This window comes from Muntiacus reevesi, chromosome 4, assembly GCF_963930625.1.
Source record: "Muntiacus reevesi chromosome 4, mMunRee1.1, whole genome shotgun sequence".
NCBI classification, from domain to species: domain Eukaryota; kingdom Metazoa; phylum Chordata; class Mammalia; order Artiodactyla; family Cervidae; genus Muntiacus; species Muntiacus reevesi.
In genome coordinates this window covers 152,660,147-152,680,184 of record NC_089252.1, presented here as the reverse complement: position 1 = coordinate 152,680,184, position 20,038 = coordinate 152,660,147, and the positions used below count along the sequence as shown (strand labels likewise).

The 20,038-nt window shown below is 36.7% G+C and overlaps 1 protein-coding gene across 1 annotated transcript in view; it reads right to left on the bottom strand.

The window, feature by feature from the left end:
• ADAMTS20 (ADAM metallopeptidase with thrombospondin type 1 motif 20) overlaps window positions 1-20,038 on the bottom strand; it is a 194,942-nt gene that overhangs the window by 82,238 nt on the left and 92,666 nt on the right. The window contains exons 16-27 of the mRNA XM_065932168.1: window positions 17,776-17,871; window positions 14,691-14,857; window positions 14,403-14,532; window positions 9,505-9,631; window positions 7,709-7,919; window positions 7,406-7,570; window positions 6,528-6,692; window positions 4,114-4,233; window positions 3,403-3,510; window positions 2,501-2,665; window positions 2,115-2,405; window positions 1,160-1,321 (exon numbers count right to left, since the gene is read on the bottom strand). Of these exons, the coding sequence (XP_065788240.1) occupies window positions 1,160-1,321; window positions 2,115-2,405; window positions 2,501-2,665; window positions 3,403-3,510; window positions 4,114-4,233; window positions 6,528-6,692; window positions 7,406-7,570; window positions 7,709-7,919; window positions 9,505-9,631; window positions 14,403-14,532; window positions 14,691-14,857; window positions 17,776-17,871 (1,907 nt within the window). The remainder of the gene's footprint in view (window positions 1-1,159; window positions 1,322-2,114; window positions 2,406-2,500; window positions 2,666-3,402; window positions 3,511-4,113; window positions 4,234-6,527; window positions 6,693-7,405; window positions 7,571-7,708; window positions 7,920-9,504; window positions 9,632-14,402; window positions 14,533-14,690; window positions 14,858-17,775; window positions 17,872-20,038) is intronic.

Below are 20,038 nucleotides of genomic sequence, written 5' to 3'. Positions count from 1 at the left end.
TGTATCAAATGTTAAAAGTTCATATCTTTTCACAATGTTTCAAATTATTTGAATTTTCACAAGAATTAACTCACAACTGAAAAAGTTACTTTCATTTTGGAAAATAGTAAAAGTATATTTTAAAGACATACTTTTATATTTGTTAACACCTGATCAGAAGTGTATCTTTAAACAATGATTTCCAAATTCCCTATGGAGAGAAAATAGGTACTGAAAATCATTAAATAGGGGACTTCCCTGGTGGTGCAGTGGATAGGAAACCTCCTGCCAACACAGGGGACAGGGTTTTGATCCCTGGTTCGGGAAGATTCCACATACTGCAGAGCAACAAAGTCTGTGCATCACAATTACTGAGCCTGAGCTCTATAGCCTATGAGCCGCAACTGCTGAGCTTGCGTGTTGCGAACTACTAAAGCCCATGCACCTAGAGCCTGTTCTCTGCAACAAGAGAAGCCACTGCAATGAGAAGTCTGAGCATCGCAATAAAGAGGAACCCCAGTTTGCTGCAACTAAGGAAAGCCCGAGCGCAGCAACAGAGACCCAGTGCAATCAAAAATAAATGAATTAATTTTTTAAAAATCATTAAACACAAATATTTGACTAATTAAATTAGGTGGCTTGTTTTATTTATCCAAAGCCAATGTAAGTCTTTCCTCTATCTCATGCATAATATAGGTGGAATTAGTATTCATTGCAACCATTTAAAAAATTATCCTCATAATCCCAGTGCCTAAAAGGTCAGGATGTGAAGAAAGTGCTCAATAATTGATAGCTATTCATTTTAGATTCATCAAGTGAATGGTTCCATAATTAGGATATTAACTTGGCCTACATATCACTATTTTTCTGTCTTTATATCAGTCTAATTTTCTAAGAAATTAAAACAATAATATATTATAGAGAGGTATTAGGAAGTCAACTACTGACTAGCACATAGGATTCTGAAAAAAAGCTGAAGTATGTATTTCCTATCATAAATGAGTGATTTATACCATGACACAATGTTTATTAAAAGATTATAGCTTTACTGACTCAATTTTTTAAAAATCTGTCTAGTATAGTGAAGTAAGATTATTCAACAGGAAGGGTATGAAGTGCTGAACTTTCGGTCTTAGGGGATGTCACAATTTCCGCAAGCTTAGGAGAGAGTAGGACTTACTTCTCCCCAGCTACCATAGTTCCACTGTGGACAAGGTCCTGAATCACAGTGCGCTGACTCTGGGGGTTTGGACGCTGCATCGCAGTAGCTGGCACTTTGTCCATTTTCGTCCTGGCAGACCACAGCTCTGCGCTGAACGCCTCCAGCACAGCTGCTAGAGCACTGGAAGGACGGAACACGGGAACTCACAAACTGAAGACTCCACGTCACAAAATTACATCATAAGACACTAGAGCAAAAGAAAACCGCTTCTCTGACTCAACTTCAAGCTCTCTAAATTAACCCCCCCCCCCACCTTTGGCATCATAATTTGAATAACGAATATCTGTCCAAAAAACCTGGGTATTACTAGGGGTTTCATTAAAATTTATTGATAGGAAGGTAAAGCTTTAAAGTTTGCCATAAAAAATTCACCCTTGTCCTAGGTGTTAACTAAAAAGGAATTCAAGTTTTCAGGTCTCACTAGAAAGGAAAAAAAACAAAACCAAAGATAATGTTATGTTTCTCAACTATCACATTGTTTTTCTTTATTTGGTATAATTAATCTCATACAAAATACGAACCACAATTGTACTTTTTTGTACAAAGTAATCATGGTTTTACACCAGCTTACTGCACTGCTATCATAGTAATTTCTGGGTTTGACTTTTTTTCTTCACAGACATTGGTAAGTTTAAGACTTAAAAGATTTCATTTTTACTATAATGTACTCTTAAGATTTTTTTCAAATGGATTCCTCTGTAATCATAATATCACATTAGTGTATAATTCAATTAGAACTCTAGAGATTTGCAATCTGCATCAAAAATTGCTTAATCTTTTTAAGATTTAAACTACTGATCTTCAGAAATAATAAGCATTAAAAGCCTCTGATGTCATTAGGTACATATCTGTTAAAAGGCCATATAACATAACAAAATTACAGAATTAGTATAACTCAATAAAGAGGGCTTACTGATCCCCATGGTCCTGTTCTCCACTGGTTTCCTCTGATTGATGGATGGACTCCCTGATTTTGATTATCCTCTGGTTTGTGAGTTAATGGAAAATTCCTGCCTGGAAAATGGCTTGGCTGCTCAGAGGAACTCGGAAAGTGGCTGTACGTGGGAGGGCAGGCTGCCAGATTACATTCTTGTTCTATCACAGGGCGGACTTCAGGATCACAGTAATTCTCATTAACTGGCTGATGATAGTTGATGCATAAAACTTGTCGAGTCATTTTTCCACGGCCACAGGAAGCTGAACACTGATCACAAATTTAGCCAATAAACTGCATTACCTCAAAGTTCAAATATTATACTTAAATTTCTCATTTCACTTTTTTTGCATAAAAGTACTTACAGGTGACCAATTCCCTGTTTGCCACTCTCCACAAGGGCTAAAACAGACAGCTATTTCAGCTGGTCGGGGTAAGTGGGCACAAAATGATTCATCTGCTATTCCATCGTGAGCATCACGACAACTTACATAGCGGGCTTGAGCTCCTCTTCCACAAGACACGGAGCACTGAAAAATCAAATCATACCAAAGCATTATATAGGACACTCCCGCATCCCTTACACTTGGTTGTTGTTCAAATTTCTGAACCTCAAGATTCTTGAAAAAATTTAATTTATAAATATTATCATTTCTGAGTCAAAGACAGGGCAGTGAGTATTCCAATGAGTTTAAAAAATAAACTTCACAAATCAGATGCTTGTGATAATAAAACAAAACACTCAACCTTTCAGAACAGTGATTAGATATTTGTCAAAATTAAAGAAACAGAAAAGATTATAGATAAGAGAATCTTAAGATAACATTTAAGACAACTCTGAAAGACCTAGGTAATAGAGAAGATAGGATCTCATAGTTAAAATATTCAGAGAATATATGAAACTTAAAAATATATCTTTCATGTAAGACTAAAGCAAGTTTATATTCCAAATCTAATAAAAGTCTAATATCACATCTGCTTCTCATAACAGCCTGTGACATAAATATTATCATCCTCATTTGGTAGGATTAGAAAACAGACCTAGAAAACTTAAATTCTTGCCCATGGAAACAGAGCTCTTGAAAGACAGAACAGGATTTAGTCATTAAATTACCTAATTCTAAACCCTATGCTCTTTCAATACCATCTCCATCAAAATACCTAAGAATGAATGCATATATTAATTTGGCAAATCTGGAGCAACTATTTTGTGGATGCCTGAAAGCCTCCATAGTAGAAATACTGTCTCTTAAAGAAATTCACTTACTGGGGTCCAAGAACCATATCGCCATTGTGCTATCTTTCTCATGGGAACAGCTGGCAAGGAAGTGGCCCCAATTTTAGGGATAACTGGGCAAGGTGTAACAATACAATCCTGTTCAAAAGAAAAATGGACCTCATAAAACATTAATGAATTAACCACTCTGATTGATACTAAATCCTATACTTCTTCTTTCAATTATGTAAGTCAAGAACAGCTGTAGAGTAAACTACAAATAAGCGATATAAAGGTTTTTATTTTCCAAAAATACAAAGTACTATCAAGGGCTAGAAGCGGATAGTATGACTCTGAAGGCTAAAGTTTGGATCATTCTGCCTGATGATTTAAAAAGAAAAGAGTATAATAGTCTTTCAAAAATAGCACTAAGCTGAAACCTTCTGAATGAACACAGATCACTACCTTAAGCAACACCACACACTTGAGAAGTTCATTGTACTCCTAATAACGCATCATCCTTCTGTAGTTCAAAGGATGGAAACATAAGTTATACAAGTTATCCAATATCAGATAAAGAGTAAAAACAAATCCTTCAATAAAGCTGGCAAAACCAAGAGCAATAAACTCTCTGATGCCCACATACATTTTTAAGGCATATACGATTAAGTGGAAAAATACATATGGAAATAATTTTGACACACCAATAATCTTCCTATATCAAACCTTGTTGGTTATAATCCATGGAGAGGTGTCGTTTACCTGCCTGTCACTCGGGCGACCAGCTCCATGGCACTGTCTGTCATCTAGCATTGCACTATGTAGCTCGTTGACACATTTCACAGCACGCATCTGGTAGCCCTGTCCACACGTGGCTGTGCACTGAAGAATATAAGCAGATGCCAAACACCATTGCTCAGACATTACACAAACTTAATTTTCTTAACATGTACACAGTTAAGAATCTTATTTTCAGTAGATATTTTTATTAGTCCTTTATTCCAGATTCTAGATTTAAACTGAGCAAATTTAATCAATATACATCTTTATTCAAATTTATATAGATACTAATAAAATAGGCAATACCAAAGAATGCTCACTACCGCACAATTGCACTCATCTCACACGCTAGTAAAGTAATGCTCAAAATTCTCCAAGCCAGGCCTCAGCAATATGTGGACTGTGAATTGTTCACGTTTTCAAAGTGGTTTTAGAAAAGGCAGAGGAACCAGAGATCAAATTGCCAACATCCACTGGATCATCAAAAAAGCAAGAGAGTTCCAGAAAAACATCTATTTCTGCTTTATTGACTATGCCAAAGCCTTTGGCTGTGTGTATCACAATAAACTGTGGAAAATTCTGAAAGAGACGGGAATACCAGACCACCTGACCTGCCTCTTGAGAAATCTGTAGGCAGGTCAGAAGGCAACAGTTAGAACTGGACATGGAACAACAGACTGGTTCCAAATAGGAAAAGGAGTATGTCAAGGCTGTATATTGTCACCTTGTTTATTTAACTTATATGCAGAGTACATCATGAGAAACGCTGGGCTGATTGAAGCACAAACTGGAATCAAGACTGCCAGGAGAAATATCAATAACCTCAGATATGCAGATGACACCTCCCTTATGGCAGAAAGCAAAGAAGAACTAAAGAGACTCTTGATGAAAGTGAAAGAGGAGAGTGAAAAACTTGGCTTAAAGCGCAACATTCAGAAAACTAAGATCATGGCATCCAGTCCCATCACTTCATGGCAAATAGATGGGGAAACAGTGGAAACAGTGGCTGACTTTATTTTGGGGGGCTCCAAAATCACTGAAGATGGTGATTGCAGCCACTAAATTAAAAGATGCTTACTCCTTGGAAGGAAAGTTATGACCAATCTAGACAGCATATTAAAAAGCAGAGACATTCCTTTGCCAACAAAGGTCCATCTAGTCAAGGCTATGACTTTTTCAGTGGTCATGTATGGATGTGAGAGTTGGACTATAAAGAAACTTGAGCGCAGAAGAATTGATACTTTTGAACTGTGGTGTTGAGAAGACTCTTGAGAGTCCCTTGGACTGCAAGGAGATTCAACCAGTCCATCTCAAAGGAGATGAGTCCTGAGTGTTCATTGGAAGGACTGACGTTGAAGCTGAAACTCCAATACTTTGGCCACCTGATGAGAAGAGCTGACTCATTTGAAAAGACCCTGATGTTGAGAAAGATTGAGGGCAGGAGGAAAAGGGGACAACAGAGGTTGAGATGGCTGGATGGCATCATTGACTCAATGGACATGAGTTTGGGTAAACTCCAGGAGTTGGTGATGGATGGTGATGGACAGGGAGACCTGGCGTGCTGTGGTCCATGGGGTCGCAAAGAGTCAGACATGACTGAGCGACTGAACTGAACTGAAAATAGTGAAATTGAAATGGCAATTATTCTTGTATCTTTAAAAAGTTATCATGTAAATCTCTCAATAGAAGCTTCATATTTTGGTGGCAGAGTCAATGCAGTTTAGGAAAACTAACTAGTTTTCAAAATTGACCTGGTGTGTGCATGTCACTTAATATACTAAGTAAATTTTGAAGAGATAAAGAAAAAAAGAACAGAACAGTGTTAAAGGGTAGATGAGAGCAGGTTTCCTGACAAGTGTGGCAATCTGCACAGAATACTAAACTGCCCACAACTCATCCATCAGATTATCTCCTAGCCACCTGTTTGGCAAAACTTCCCAACAACACCTACTCTAAGTACAGTATACAGAATAATTTAGGATGTGAAAATGCTTATAGTTTACATAAAGTTGATGGAAGCATAAGTTGTTCACTGAAGTATAGTTGATTAACAGTGTTATGCTCATTTCTGCTGTATAGCAAAGTGATTCAGTTATTCATATATATATTCTTTTTCATATTCTTTTCTACTATGGTTTATGACAGGATACTGAATACAGAAATTTTTGGTATTGTGGTTAACAAAAGTAAGTTAAAAGTCAAAGCTAGAACATTTACCACAGCAAAATTAGCAGGACTGAAAAAATTGTATAGGTACGGATTTACATTTCAGGAATCTTTCTCCAAAAGCCACCCCAAAATTAGATGGAGCCACTAAAAGACTGAATATACTATAATTCTGTGCTATTCTGTAATGATGGATCAGAGCAGAAATCCATATACTGTCATATACTCACAGAACCCCAAGGTCCTACTTGCCAGGAAGTACATGCATGAAGCTCACAGGGTCTCTGAGACTCAGGCTTGGTGCTTGGGTCACAGAAGCCATCACTCAAGTGATCTTCATTCAGTTGACACCATACCTGCCGCTGTTTTGTTCCTTTTCCACAGGTAACCAGACACTGGAAAAATACAACTGACCATTACTTTCAGTATTAGTCAACACAAATACCCCCAAAAAATGTAATGAGCAATTTGTATATTCAAATACAGCTAAAGATCATTCTTAAGGACATTTTCTCTCCACACCTCAGAAAAGCCAGAGATATTCATGGGGTAAAACCAGCCACCCCAAACTTCTGCTGCCCAAATCCCAGCACAACATCTATTTGTTCCAGAATTAAAGGTACAAAACTGACCTTAGAACAAGTATGTATCTCAGCCTACTGTGCACACCATGAAAAAGTACTTAGTCACTCAGTCATGTCTGACTTTTTGTGGCCCCATGGACTGTAGCCTGCCAGGCTCCTCTGTCCATGGGGATTCTCCAGACAAGAATACTGGAGTGGGTTACCATGCCCTTCTCCAGGGAATCTTCCCAACCCAGGGATCGATCCCAGGTCTCCCACATTGCAGGTGGATTCTTTACCATTGGAGCCACCAGGAAAGCCCACTATGAAAATGGTTACAGATTAAACACCAATTATGTCATTGTTGGCCAGACATTGTAAATAGCTTAAGGATAAAACATTTTTAAATTTTACTACCTTGATAATACAGTTATTTACCAAATGATAAAGCAAATTGAAATATTTTTTGAATTACATAGCCTTCCATTACAAAGATCTCTTGTACAATGTTATAATAGTTCTAAGCCTCAAGTGTTTAATGTTACCTCACTCCACTCACTAGTGGCCCAACTGGGACAGGAAAATTCATTGCAATTCTCTATTGTCACTCGGGGAAGTTCCTGGCATTCTCTGTCAGCAAGACGGTGGCCAAAGTTATTTATACAGTAAGATTCTCGAGACCTCTCCCCTCCTCCACAACTTCTGGAACACTGATTAAAAAAAGAAAAGTGGTGAAAAATGGACACAAAATAAAAATTTTAATAAAACGCTACTCTGAAGTGACAAATATTTAATTAGAAGGAAAATGAAGGAGCAGCTTTTCTTAAGCTATACTTTTTTCTTTGTACCTGAGACCATTCTAAATAATGCCACCTTGTTAAGACACAATCACCACGGCAGGGTTCTCGGGTTGGAGGTTTAAGCTGGTCACCGCAGTAGTGGTCATCTACTGGAACAGTCTGTCCTTTATGAATGGAATACTTCATACAGTGGACGTCCAATGACTTGTATCCTTGACCACAAAGGGTTGAACATTCACTTTTGCCAATGATGTGCCACCTACAAAAAGCGATGTTATCATGCTTAGGAGGTATGCTGATGAACACAATTTAAAACATGGATTCAGAAAAATTCACACATATTATTCAATTTTAAAAATTATGTTAGAATTTATGGACAAGCCACAATAAAAAATATTTGATATATCATTGATTTAGTGATGAAAACTTCTTAGAGATCATAGAGTCCAAACTTTCATTATATAGATGAGAGAATGAAGCCCAGTGATGCTGTGCATTCAAATGGTATATATGCTTGGCTTCTGTCAGAAATTTTACTTTTCTCTAAAGAAAATTTAACATTTACTCCAAACCCATAAAAATGGAGCTGTCTGGTAAAAGCTGGAGGTAGGGAACTAGCACTACACCCAGGCATTAGGAGGAACCCCAAGCCTCACCCTAGAGGAACCCCAAGGAAATATGGGTTCTCTTCCTAGGAATCCCAAGCCTCTCCCAAGACTTTTGAAAACAATTGGTTGAGATTAAGATTGAGATTAAGGTTACTTAGTAGCAGATCTAAAACTACAACCAAATATATCTGACCTGTAACCAGGTGGTGTCTCCCTATGCAACATCTTTATTTGACTGAGGATCAGAAAACATCTGGGAACATGACTACATCAAAAGCCTTTAAAAGTTGGTAAACTTGTCTTTATAAAGCATATCACATTTTCTCATTAACTCATATAATCTACTTTTAGACATGCTTTCAGAGAGAACATTTTTTTCCCACAAGTAAAATCTGCCAGCATTAGCCAAATTATCCCAATTACAGTCTAGCAATCTCTCAGACAATATGAGTGCAGCAGTACTGCAAAGAAAAGAATTCATGGAGCTTCTTTCCATCTGAAAAGCATCTCAAGGATTTCATTGCACTTCACTCTTCTGCAAGGCAGTAGATGCAACTTGTACATGCCGTTCTACCACTAGCCTTCTACCTTATGTCTCCAAACACCACCACAAATACATAAAAACTCTCATCCTCGCTGAGTAAAGGAGATTCTGGTCATCCATGAATGTTGGCTGTCACCTGCTAGATGGGGTTATTGCTCTTAGCTTCACTGTAAGACCCACCACAAGAAAACAAATGACAAGAATTTTAGAAGGAAAAACTTGCCTGCCATGATCTAGGATCTCGTTACTTACTGTTTAATGGACAAAATGCTGATAAGATAGACAAATAAATATATTTTTGATTCTCTAATCCTCAAACTTTAAAAGTTTATTGGTCATGACTTCAGTGGGAATTAGAGGATCAAGCTATTAAATGTATTGTTCCAGAGCTTTAAATCATAGGTTTTCAGATTAGAGTTTTTCTGTATTTATTTTACAGACAAATTTGTTTCCATTTCTTACAAAAATATCAAGGTCTCTATACTGAAATTAAGCAAATACTATGAATAAAAATCTCAAACCCAATTGTTGAGTTTCACAATAAATTAGCAGGTCTAAAGTTTTTTAAGGGAATGGGAAAGGACAGATATTAATTACATGTCCACCTTATACCAGGCAGTAGATTCTTTATATCTTATCTCAGTTATTGATTTTTATCTGGTTACATTATACATTATTTCTCTTTTACTTACCTTAGTTCACAATCTGTATTGCACCTTTCAGTCACCAGCAATGGAAGTGGTAAGTGGTCACAGCTTTGATCAGACATGACCGTATGATCACTCTTACGTATACAAGTAATTTTTCTTCTATGAAGACCTTGGCCAAAGTCAAATGAAAATTAAAAATTAAAGGAAAACTCACATAAGGATATGTTCCATAATAATTTACTTCTGCTAACAGCTTGAAGGATGCAGCTAAGAAAGCAAAAACAATTCCAACATAGGATACAAATAGGCAAGCATATTGAACTAGTCAGGAATGACTTTCTACAATAAGCAAGCTGAATCCTGAAACATTGAGGAGTCTGCTGAGTAAGGACATGTAAGGAAGGTGGGACAAGTGTGTGAAGTAGGAAGAAATTTATTACAGCTGGATGGAAGGGTTGCTCGTGGAGCACTGAGTGGTCAGGGGCCATGCTAATATGATACAGTATGCTACTGCTCCCATTATTTGCTTGCCTTTTTGCTGTAACAAAATCACACATCTCTATTTGCTACAACATTTCTATAACTTTCTGGGGGAAGAGCAAACTTCCCTGCCCATTGACAGCAGGTTTGTGCCAACCACCTGGAAGGGAATGTGACTATTCCAGTTCCAAGCAGAAGTTCTAAAAGTCTTTTCTTGCTTCTGCAAACTTTTTTCTCTGTTTCCAAAACACCTTCTCCCGATGGGGCTGATCTTTCAGCCTGAAATCATGAATGAAAAGGTAGCATGGTCAGACTTCAGTTGATAATAATGGAGCAACTGGAATAAATGTGCCACATGAATGCAAGATGGTAATAATAGGGGAACTGGGGAGGGAGGGGTTGTGGAAGAAGAGAGAATGTGAGAATTTTTTATAGTTTTTGCTCAACTTTTCTATAAACCTAGTGTGAAAGTGAAAGTCGCTTAGTGGTGTCTGACTATTTGTGACTAACTACAGCCTGCCAGGCTCCTCTGTCCATGGAATTCTCCAGGCAAGGATATTGGAGTGGGCAGCTGTTCCCTTCTCCAGGGGACTTTCCCAACCCAGGGATTGAACCCAAACCTAAAACTCCTCTAAAAAAAATAAAGTCTATTAATTTGTTTGAAAATGACATGGATGCAGATAACAAGCTGAAGAAGAGTCAGAACCAATTAGCAGCCACCACACAGTATAAGCAAGAAATAAACATTTGTTGTTCTAAGTCATTGAGATTTAGCAGTTGTTTATATGGTACATAACCACAGTCAAGGAAACTTAGAGAAATCAGAGAGGCCAGAGTAGACTGAACTTTGCACTTTTTGCAATGAAGAGAAAGGGAAAAGTTCAAGCTGTCAGTGGCATGATCAAATTTCTGTTTTCTCCAAGTTCAACTGTATACTTTCAGTTGGCGAAACATGAACATGCATGTTTATCTCTGCATGCATACCATCTGAAATAACTATAAAGAATTTTGAAAAGGCAAAAACCTGAAAGAACAAAAAGAATAAAAGAGGAAACAGTAGGCAGGAAAAGGGAATTTTAAATATGAAAAGAAGATGGAAATTACTATTTTAACAGAGCCAAGGAAGCTGAAACCTGAGCCTGTGGAGGAAGAAAGTAAGAAACAAACCATTCATGCCACAGAATCCAAGCAAAGCCCAGGAATCAAAAACACCTTCAGGTTCCTCTGAAGAGGTGAATGTGTGAGGCAGAGGCCTGAAAAAATGGAGAAGTGATCGAAAAGTAGTCATGAAGAACAGCCAGACTTCCACCTAAGAGTCAACAGTAGCGCCATCTAATAAAAACAATGTGAACCACATGTAATTTTCCATTGTCTTGTGGTGACATGAAAAAGTAAAAAGATACAAATATCCAAATAGGATCATTTCCACACAGGGTCAACAGAAACACTATCAATGATATATTTCACATTCTTTCTTCATACTAAGTCATACATACTTCAATGGGCTAGCCACACGTGTCTAGTAACTACCATTCTGGATAGCACAGCTCCAGAGCAGGTGAATTTGGGGGCACAGACACAGCAGCTGAGGGAAGCTGGGGAAGCACTGTACTGAAAAGAGAGGGACTCAATAAAAGTCTCCATACTGAAATGATGAGATTCAGGCCCACTGGGCTCACCCTCCACTTCCCTCTGGCTCCAAGCCAATTTTTATAGTTTCTCCAGTCCCCTCACTGGCCAGCAGAAGATGGGAGAATTCCTTTCTTGGAAAACTCTTTAGCGCAAGAAAAAAAGATTAAATGACAGCGACATTTGAGCCTTTCCCCCAAAGACATAGTAAAAAACTATAAGAAGACTTATTTAACCCACACAGGACTTTCAATTAGCATTTTAGTCCTAAATATGAACAAACATCAAAGGATCAGTAGGCAATTTAGGAAAGACACTCACACAAAAGAGACCAAAATAAGCAGAAACAGAATTAAGAGGAAACACATATGTCAGGGAGCAGAAGAAAGTTCCAAAACTACAGTCAATACTCTCACAGACACAGGTATTGCATCCATGAAACAAAAGCAAGCTGTTGATGAGAAACACTAAGAAAAAAATGTACATTTGGAGAGAAAATCATGAGATAAGAGATCAGACCAGGAGACTATATATCCAGACAATATAAATTTTATAAGATAGAAGAGAAATTTTAATGTGAAGAAATTATCAAAGATATCATACATAAAACTTCTCAGATCAAAGAATCTGTGTTTCCAGTTTGGAAGGCGTCCTAATTACCAGGAAAATAGAGGAAAGGAAAAGCCAAGCCAACACACATTGTCCTGACATTTCTCACTCCCAGAATTTAGGAGGGGAGACACAAAATTTCCATACCAGGAAGTATCACATCCAAGCACTGGAAATTGGAAAACAAGATTTTCAGCATTCTAAAGGAAAATAATCTATCTCAGAAGTTTATACGAGCCAAGCTATCAATCAAGGGTGAGGACAGAATAATGCCATTTTCAGACAGGAAAGGTCTCAAAAACCTGCCTTGCTTTCTCAGGAAATTTCCGACAGATACGTTATCCTCCGTGGAGGAAACAAAGAGAGGAATTCACAGAATTTGGGACGCAGGGAATCCAACACAGAAGAAAGTTAAAGAGACCTCCCAGGATGATGAAGAAGGGAAAGTGTGTGATGACAGCCGTGTCACAAGCCTGAAAAGCAACATGGCCAGGTTAGAGCGGAGAGAAGAGAGCCAAGGGAGCAACAGGCAAGAAAAAGGAAAGGAAAGCTGAAACCAATTGCACTGAATACAGAGCTCCAAAACATTAACACAAAATTTACAGCGTTCACAAAACGTTTGTAGCCTGATCATTTTCAGTGACAGGGAAACAAGAAAACAAAACTAAAGAAACTTCACTTTAGAGAAACCCAAAGTGATACAGGTACAAAAGGAACTATGAGCATAGTATATTCTTTGTGGCAACCAAATTACTAGCTCCTTTCCCTCTATGGGAAAGAGATCTTTCCTGGTCCAGACTCTCAAACTATCTCAAAATGCCTTTTCAAGCCTTTCATTTTGGATCTTGCTATGTGTTTATTTGGTGTGTCCCCCAAATTTTAGAATGTTCCTTCATTCAGCTATGTATTTAGATTTCTTCTAGCTCCCCATATCTACTGCCACAGACCAGTTTACCCAGTTACGCTGGAATGCTAGTCCCAGATGCCCAAACCACTTCCATATGCTCTTCTATAAAGCACATTCAGATTCTTTTTGTCAAAATGAATGCCTCCGCCGTCTGTGTTACCAAAGCTTTGTTCCTACTTGCAGTGTTTGCTCCAGTCAGCCTGGCATCATCTACTTCAGTCTCCTTCCCCGGAGACCCTGTTCAAACAGGAATGCCTGTTTCCACACCAGCATCCGGGCACTGCTGTCCTAGACCCACAGGACCAAGTCTGTGCCTTTTGCTGGGATGGGATACCTCCACGCCTTTGGTACCTTGGGGTCAGTTTGTTAACACGTCCTTCAAGCTCCCATCTGTGATTACTGCCTCTGCCACCTGCCTTCTCTCAGCTCATTTCTGTACTGTTCTGAGCTGCTTCTCCTCTGACTCACTGCTCCCCTAATTCCCAGACCTTGTCTCTTGTGCCCCTGGGAATACTTTTCCACTCTGCACCAATTTCTATCTTCCCATTTCACCTCCTCAAACTGCTCACTCCATCTTTCCCGGGGTCTCCTCGATGCATACTTGTGGCATGGCTTTTATCATTTAAAATTAAGAAAATTTACTCATTCTTCTGTTTCATCCACTAGACTTTAAAACTTGAATGCAAAATCAGGGTCCTAATAATCCAAAACAAAATAGTCTGTTGATAAACATTTACTGATTCAAACAAACGTAGCCTCACACAGCCAGGTATTCATAGTTATAGATTGCCCAAAGATACCAGTCTCTTCATTTGCTTTTCTACTCTAACTGCACAGCTTTTTCATCCCCGCTGTACTCTTTTTAGTTATTCATCCATCAGTACAAACACATTTCCCTGGGGTCAGAGAAGGGAAATAAGACAATGAGAGAATGTTGACCCCACAAGACTAAAAGAAGGAAATAGGTGTCTGGGAAAGTGGATGGAAGGAAAAGTACAAGAAGGTGAGCATTTCACTAGAAAACAGTGTCACGGTAAGGGACCCTTTCTGTAACTGCAAGAAAGAGATTGAGGACGTGGTAGGAAAGGAGCTGTGATGGAAAATGTTGAAAAGGGTTGAGATAAGAGAGGCTGTTAAGCATAAGAAGCCCAGAATGAGTGGAGAGAAAAGCAGACAGAGAACAAAGATGGGAAATCTTTGTAAGTCTGTGTAGTGTAAGTATGTGGGTTCCACAAGCAGCCAGACTCAAGAGCACCCCAAATTATACCAGCATGCCACAGCTGAACTTATGTCCTTTTATTTAATTCTAGTGTACCTTGACACATTTTTGTACAGTCTTGCCATGGTCCATATGGGTCCCATGTGAATAGATCACTCTTCTCTTCCACGGGGATATTGAAGGAATAGCGTACATCAGGGTTGTATAGATTACCCACACACAAAACCTCAATAAAAATACAAAGGGGCATACAATCAATTCATAAAAGATATATTCTTAAAAGACATCACTTTATGTTTAATAACAAATACAAAACACTTACTGAAGCATCATATTTTACTAATATGATTAAAACTGTCTTAGTAACAACTACTAAGAATTTACCTGCAAAACAAGTTCTTCTTCCAGTCGATCAGTACTATTAATCCTTTCAATTGAGTTGTTTGAACCACTGTATTCAAAAATAGCTCCTTGTACGTTGATTTCCCTTTTGGACATACTTACAACAAAATTCCCATTCAAAAGAAAATTCCCTTGAGTGTCCGATAATGCTGTAAAAGGACAGTGCTCATGAAACAGCAAAACCAGTCAACGGTCCAGAAACAGTTTTAACTTTTACAATTCACACTCTTTTCTTCTGCAGTTAGAGAATATAAATATAAATTAATATGGAGGAAATAAACTTTATTTTACTATAAAGTGGTATCTAACCCATAAGCAGCAAAACTGCAGCATATTAGCCAAACCCATGAAAATACATTCACTCTATAATTTTTCTTTCTGAGAAGGTCATCGTCCACAAAGCATGCAGCACCAGGAGAGACACACAGGAAGTGGAAAAACAGAGAGAAGTCATGCAGACAGATCAGCTAAATCAATCTTGGTCATCCACGGGGAGGAAAGAAAGGGCAGCCAGGCTGCTGTAGAGTTCTGTTTACCTTGGAAAACATGCACAAAGCTTCGACATCCTAGGGTCAATATTTCAAAAGCCCATGCCTCTCCACTCCTCCCTCCGTAAACATCTGGATCTTTTTCATGGGAGGCACTCATCATTGCTCACGCCTGTGTGAGTGGCTACTTTTTCAGAACCCTCCCACCGCCCCCTCTGTTCTTGCCCCTGGTGATTCTTGCTCTTTCCCATGGATAGGTATTAACATCAGCCTATCAATTAAGTATATGTGTGTCTCTCTATATACTAATATTTGCATGTGTATGTGAGTATGGAACAGAGTATGTATTCATAATTTGTTACTTTTGTAAATACAAAACTGCATGCTCTCCACAGTGTTGTGTTAGTAAAAAGAACACAGGACTTAGTACAGTTGATTTAAATTCAAATTGTTCCAATTAACTACTATGTGATCTTGGATAAACTACTTGCTTTTTAATTGCATTATAGGAATAATAAAAATTCCCAACTCACAGGGTTTTAATTTGAATCAAATTTGGAAAATGTTTTTAAAGCACATAAATTGTAAAGCACTGTGCTGTTAGTTTAAATTTTCGAGAGGGTGTCTAATATTTTAAATTTTACACTTATAAAACCCCCATGTTAATTAAATACATCTTTGCTGATTTACTATACTTCTCAATGAAATAATCTTTTTGGAAAACACTTATTTGGTCTTCCAAGAAATCTTACCCAAAGCACACAAGTTACCATGACTAAACTTAAATACTACACACCTTGAACCAATGCTAAAGGAAATACTACCAAATATGTCTGGTGATTCTGTGTCTATGTAGACTATTGTGATTGTCTTTATACACTACACTGAATTCAGGGAAGAACCAACAAAATGAAAATCACTCTGTAAATTTGCACATTATCAGAAGTAGACAGGCTTGTTTAAAGGACTGCCTAGTACACTAAAACTAAGGGAAATAAAACTTTACTGAGAAAAACTACATTTCATCATTTTTAGTTACCAAAGCAAATCACAAGTCCTTTCTAAACACTCCACACATGTATTTTGCTCCCCTATTTAGATTTTGATTTTTCCATTAGTATTTCTTTTACAAAGTATACTGATATTTTAGTAGTAAACATTTCTAATCTTTAAACTTAAGCAGAACCAAATACCTACATTTGGATCCTAACAGAGACATAATAAATTATCTATAATACATATGGCATATGTCTATACCATATGATATACATGGCATATATCTATGTATATGCAAAAGAAAAAGAAGTGCAATTAAATGTAAACAGTTAAAACATTCACGTTTGATTTTCCTTAGGAATTTTTTTTGGTTTTTTTTTTATAGAGGTGAAATTAACAAAACCAGAATTAACCATTTTAAATTGAACAGCTTGATGGCATATAGTACATTCACAATGTTGTGCAACCTCTACTAGTTTTCTAAATTTTTCATCACCCTGGAAGGAAAATCTGCATCCATTCAGCAGTTGTTCTTTCTACAATTGACTTTATAAGGCCAAAGATAATTTCTGAAATGGGCTGTTCATTATAGATTCAGATTCCCAGTCAATTCAAAGCATTGATTACTTGAGCCAATATTTCACATTTCATTAATTTGAGGCAAGTGTTTTTTCAGTATCAGCTTTATATCACCTGCTTAGTGAATTACATGTAAGTCAATATTAAGGTAAAGTAATGTAAGACAATATGTAAGTCAATAATTAGAAACAAAGATTTGTAAAGCATTCTTTTCATCTCTGGGCCTAAGTGAAATGCTTTAAACTATAAGTCAATTTCGAAAAAGTAAATAACAACTGAAATGTACACTCTAGAAATAGCTAAAAGACAATATATTAGGACTATGTTCATTAACATCTAAAAATATGAAACTATAGTTCTCTTTCTGTAATATAAGAGCAATAAAAACACAATCACAATAAAAATTGTATTTAAAGACTTGTGCTACATGGTGAAGACATTTAAGAAAACAAATTAAAAACATTCCCTTTCCCTGGTGGCTCAGATGGTAAAGCGTCTGCCTACAATGTGGGAGACCCAGGTTCAATCCCTGGGTTAGGAAGATCCTCTGCAGAAGGCAATGGCAACCCACTCCAGTATTCTTGCCTGGAAAATCCCATGGACAGAGGAGCATGGTAGGTTACAGTCCATGGGGTCACAAAGAGTTGGACACGATTGAGCAACTTCTTTCTTAAAACCATTTAACTCCAATGAGGGTTACAACTAGAGAACTGTTTTCTAAATACACACACAACTTTAACTGAATATAACCTCTAGTTATCTAAAACACCCTCATGGGGAAAAAAGCTTAATTTGTCTTCCAGAATTTAATTCAGTATCTTTAAAATAGGATATGGTATGTAATTCAAAAAGAGAACACATATATGTGTTCTCAGATGACTTGGCTTAGTCTGAGCTGAAATTGCATGTTTATTCAAGGGGCTCTTCTTGCCTTCCAAGAATTTACAACCACAGACCTCCATGAAGCTGCACATACTGGCTGCCATTTAACTAAAAATGCTTACCCAGGTAATTGTCATCTTCTGGTTTTCCAGAATAGCTGTGCTGAAGAATATCAATGTTTGTTGCTCCTGGGGGAATCTTTACAACGACATTATAACCTGCAATATAATTTTATACATGTTAACTTTCACAAAAAGCAGATGGCCCAGAGGCTAGTACTGCTGAGTGAAAAATCTGAATAGTATAGTCAGACTTAATTTCATTTTATCTCTGAAAGATGATATGTGCTTATTCTTTTTGAATCACTGTCTTATACAAATTACTAAGGATTAAGAAAAAGTAGTTCTTGTCTAGAAATACACAGTTTGGGATTCTTAAGGTGCACTTCCTAATTTCTCTTACTTTTAAAATTCTGAATATAGAATACAAATAAATCTAGTAGTTTAGCTCCTGAACTACTTAACACACATTAATTTTTAAATGTGACCAATTCTTTTACATTTTATACTTCCTAATGGGGAAAAATACAGGATTCCAAATGCTATTCACAAATCCGGGAGATATAAAAATAGTTGATCATTGCTAGATGTTTACACAGACTCAGTGAGCAGCAAAATAGTGAACATTAAAGAGAAATATTTTTTCTTAAGCTTTCAGGTTCCAGTGTAAGCAGAAATCTCCACAGCCATTCCCCAAATTTTACATTATTTTTAAAAGTCTACTAACAAATTGTCAAGAGAAAAGTAAAAAGTTTACTCTAGAGAAATGTTTTATGAGGCCAAATTCAATAACACTGGCACTTCTCAAAATATGAGGAAACACTATATCAAATATACATTACATTACATATACAAATATACATTAAACAAGAAACATTTTTCCTGCACTAAAACCACTCATGTCACATCGTTTTCCAAATACTCTCAGGTTTTAAGTCAACAATTAATTCTGCTCTAGCGATATTATTCTAACATTTTCCTTTCTCTTATTAGGATTTTCCTCTTTCATTTAATATAAAAACAAAAAGAGTTGAAACTTTTCATATACATTAACTTTTATAAATATGAAGTTAACTTTAGAAGAGGAAGTTTTAAAAGAGGTCAAGTCTCATATGAGATTATTTCGCGTTTTCAGAGCAGCCTTATTTATTTATATCTCTTTAAGATATCACATTTAAATATAAGGTGATAAATGGTATGATTATTCTGTATACATTAAACGCTGACTTAGATTATAAGCCAACAAAAATAATTTGACTCATGATTCTTTTTCACTAGAAAATGTTCCTACTAGCTCCACTATTTGTCTTTGCTATGCTTTTCAAGAAAGTATTCCAAGGCATTGCAAAGGTGACAAGATGAAAGCTGTCACTAGGGGGCAGTAATGTGACAAATGCTGTTCAGAACCTGCACATGAATTTACCCTTTTTCCATTTGCAAGCTGATTAATTCATAGCAGAATTTTAGCAAGGTTAAATTCTGATTTGGTGCATTCGGCTTTATATAGCAAAAATACTTTCAGTGAATACAGACCAGACTTTGATAAATGTGTGCCACTGGTGATAAAAAGGAATCAAATATATATAGGTCCCAAGAAATAAAGAATCATAACAACTAGAAAAATAGCATCAAATCATAACAACTAGAAAAATAATGTCAAATAATCTACAACCAGTATGCGTTTAATGTATACAGAATAATCATACCATTTATTACCTTATATTTAAATGTGATATCTTAAAGAAATATAAATAAATAAGGCTGCTCTGAAAACACAAGATAATCTCATATGAGACTTAACCTCTTTTAAAATCAAATAATGTCAAATAATGTTAAAAATAATGTCAAATAATGTCAAGTAACTTAGATGCATAATCATGACCAAAGTAGTAAATGTTCTACACTTTTCATATAAATATAGTGTTCTAAATGACACTGCTTTAATTGAAGCAATTCTTACTAACTTAAACAACTCTGTTCAAAAACATGTGAATACAATTTGAAGCCGAACAATAAAACTGTAAAACACACATCATTTATTTTGCAAAGAAAGTTTTAAAGGGTTGCTTTTATTACCATAAAAATAAAAAACGTTTCTCAGAAAATTTAATGGAAAATATCTGATATATTCTCATAAAAAATTTCGAGAAAAATGAAGCCATGGCCAAATAGCAATTATATCTGTAATCCAAACTTCCTGAAAAATCAAATATAATGATAATTCCAAATTAACATTTAAGTTAATGGCTTCATCCTTCACCTTCAATCAGTTTCAATATATCATCAATAAAAAACAACAGATAGGCCAGGTCACACAGAAAACATG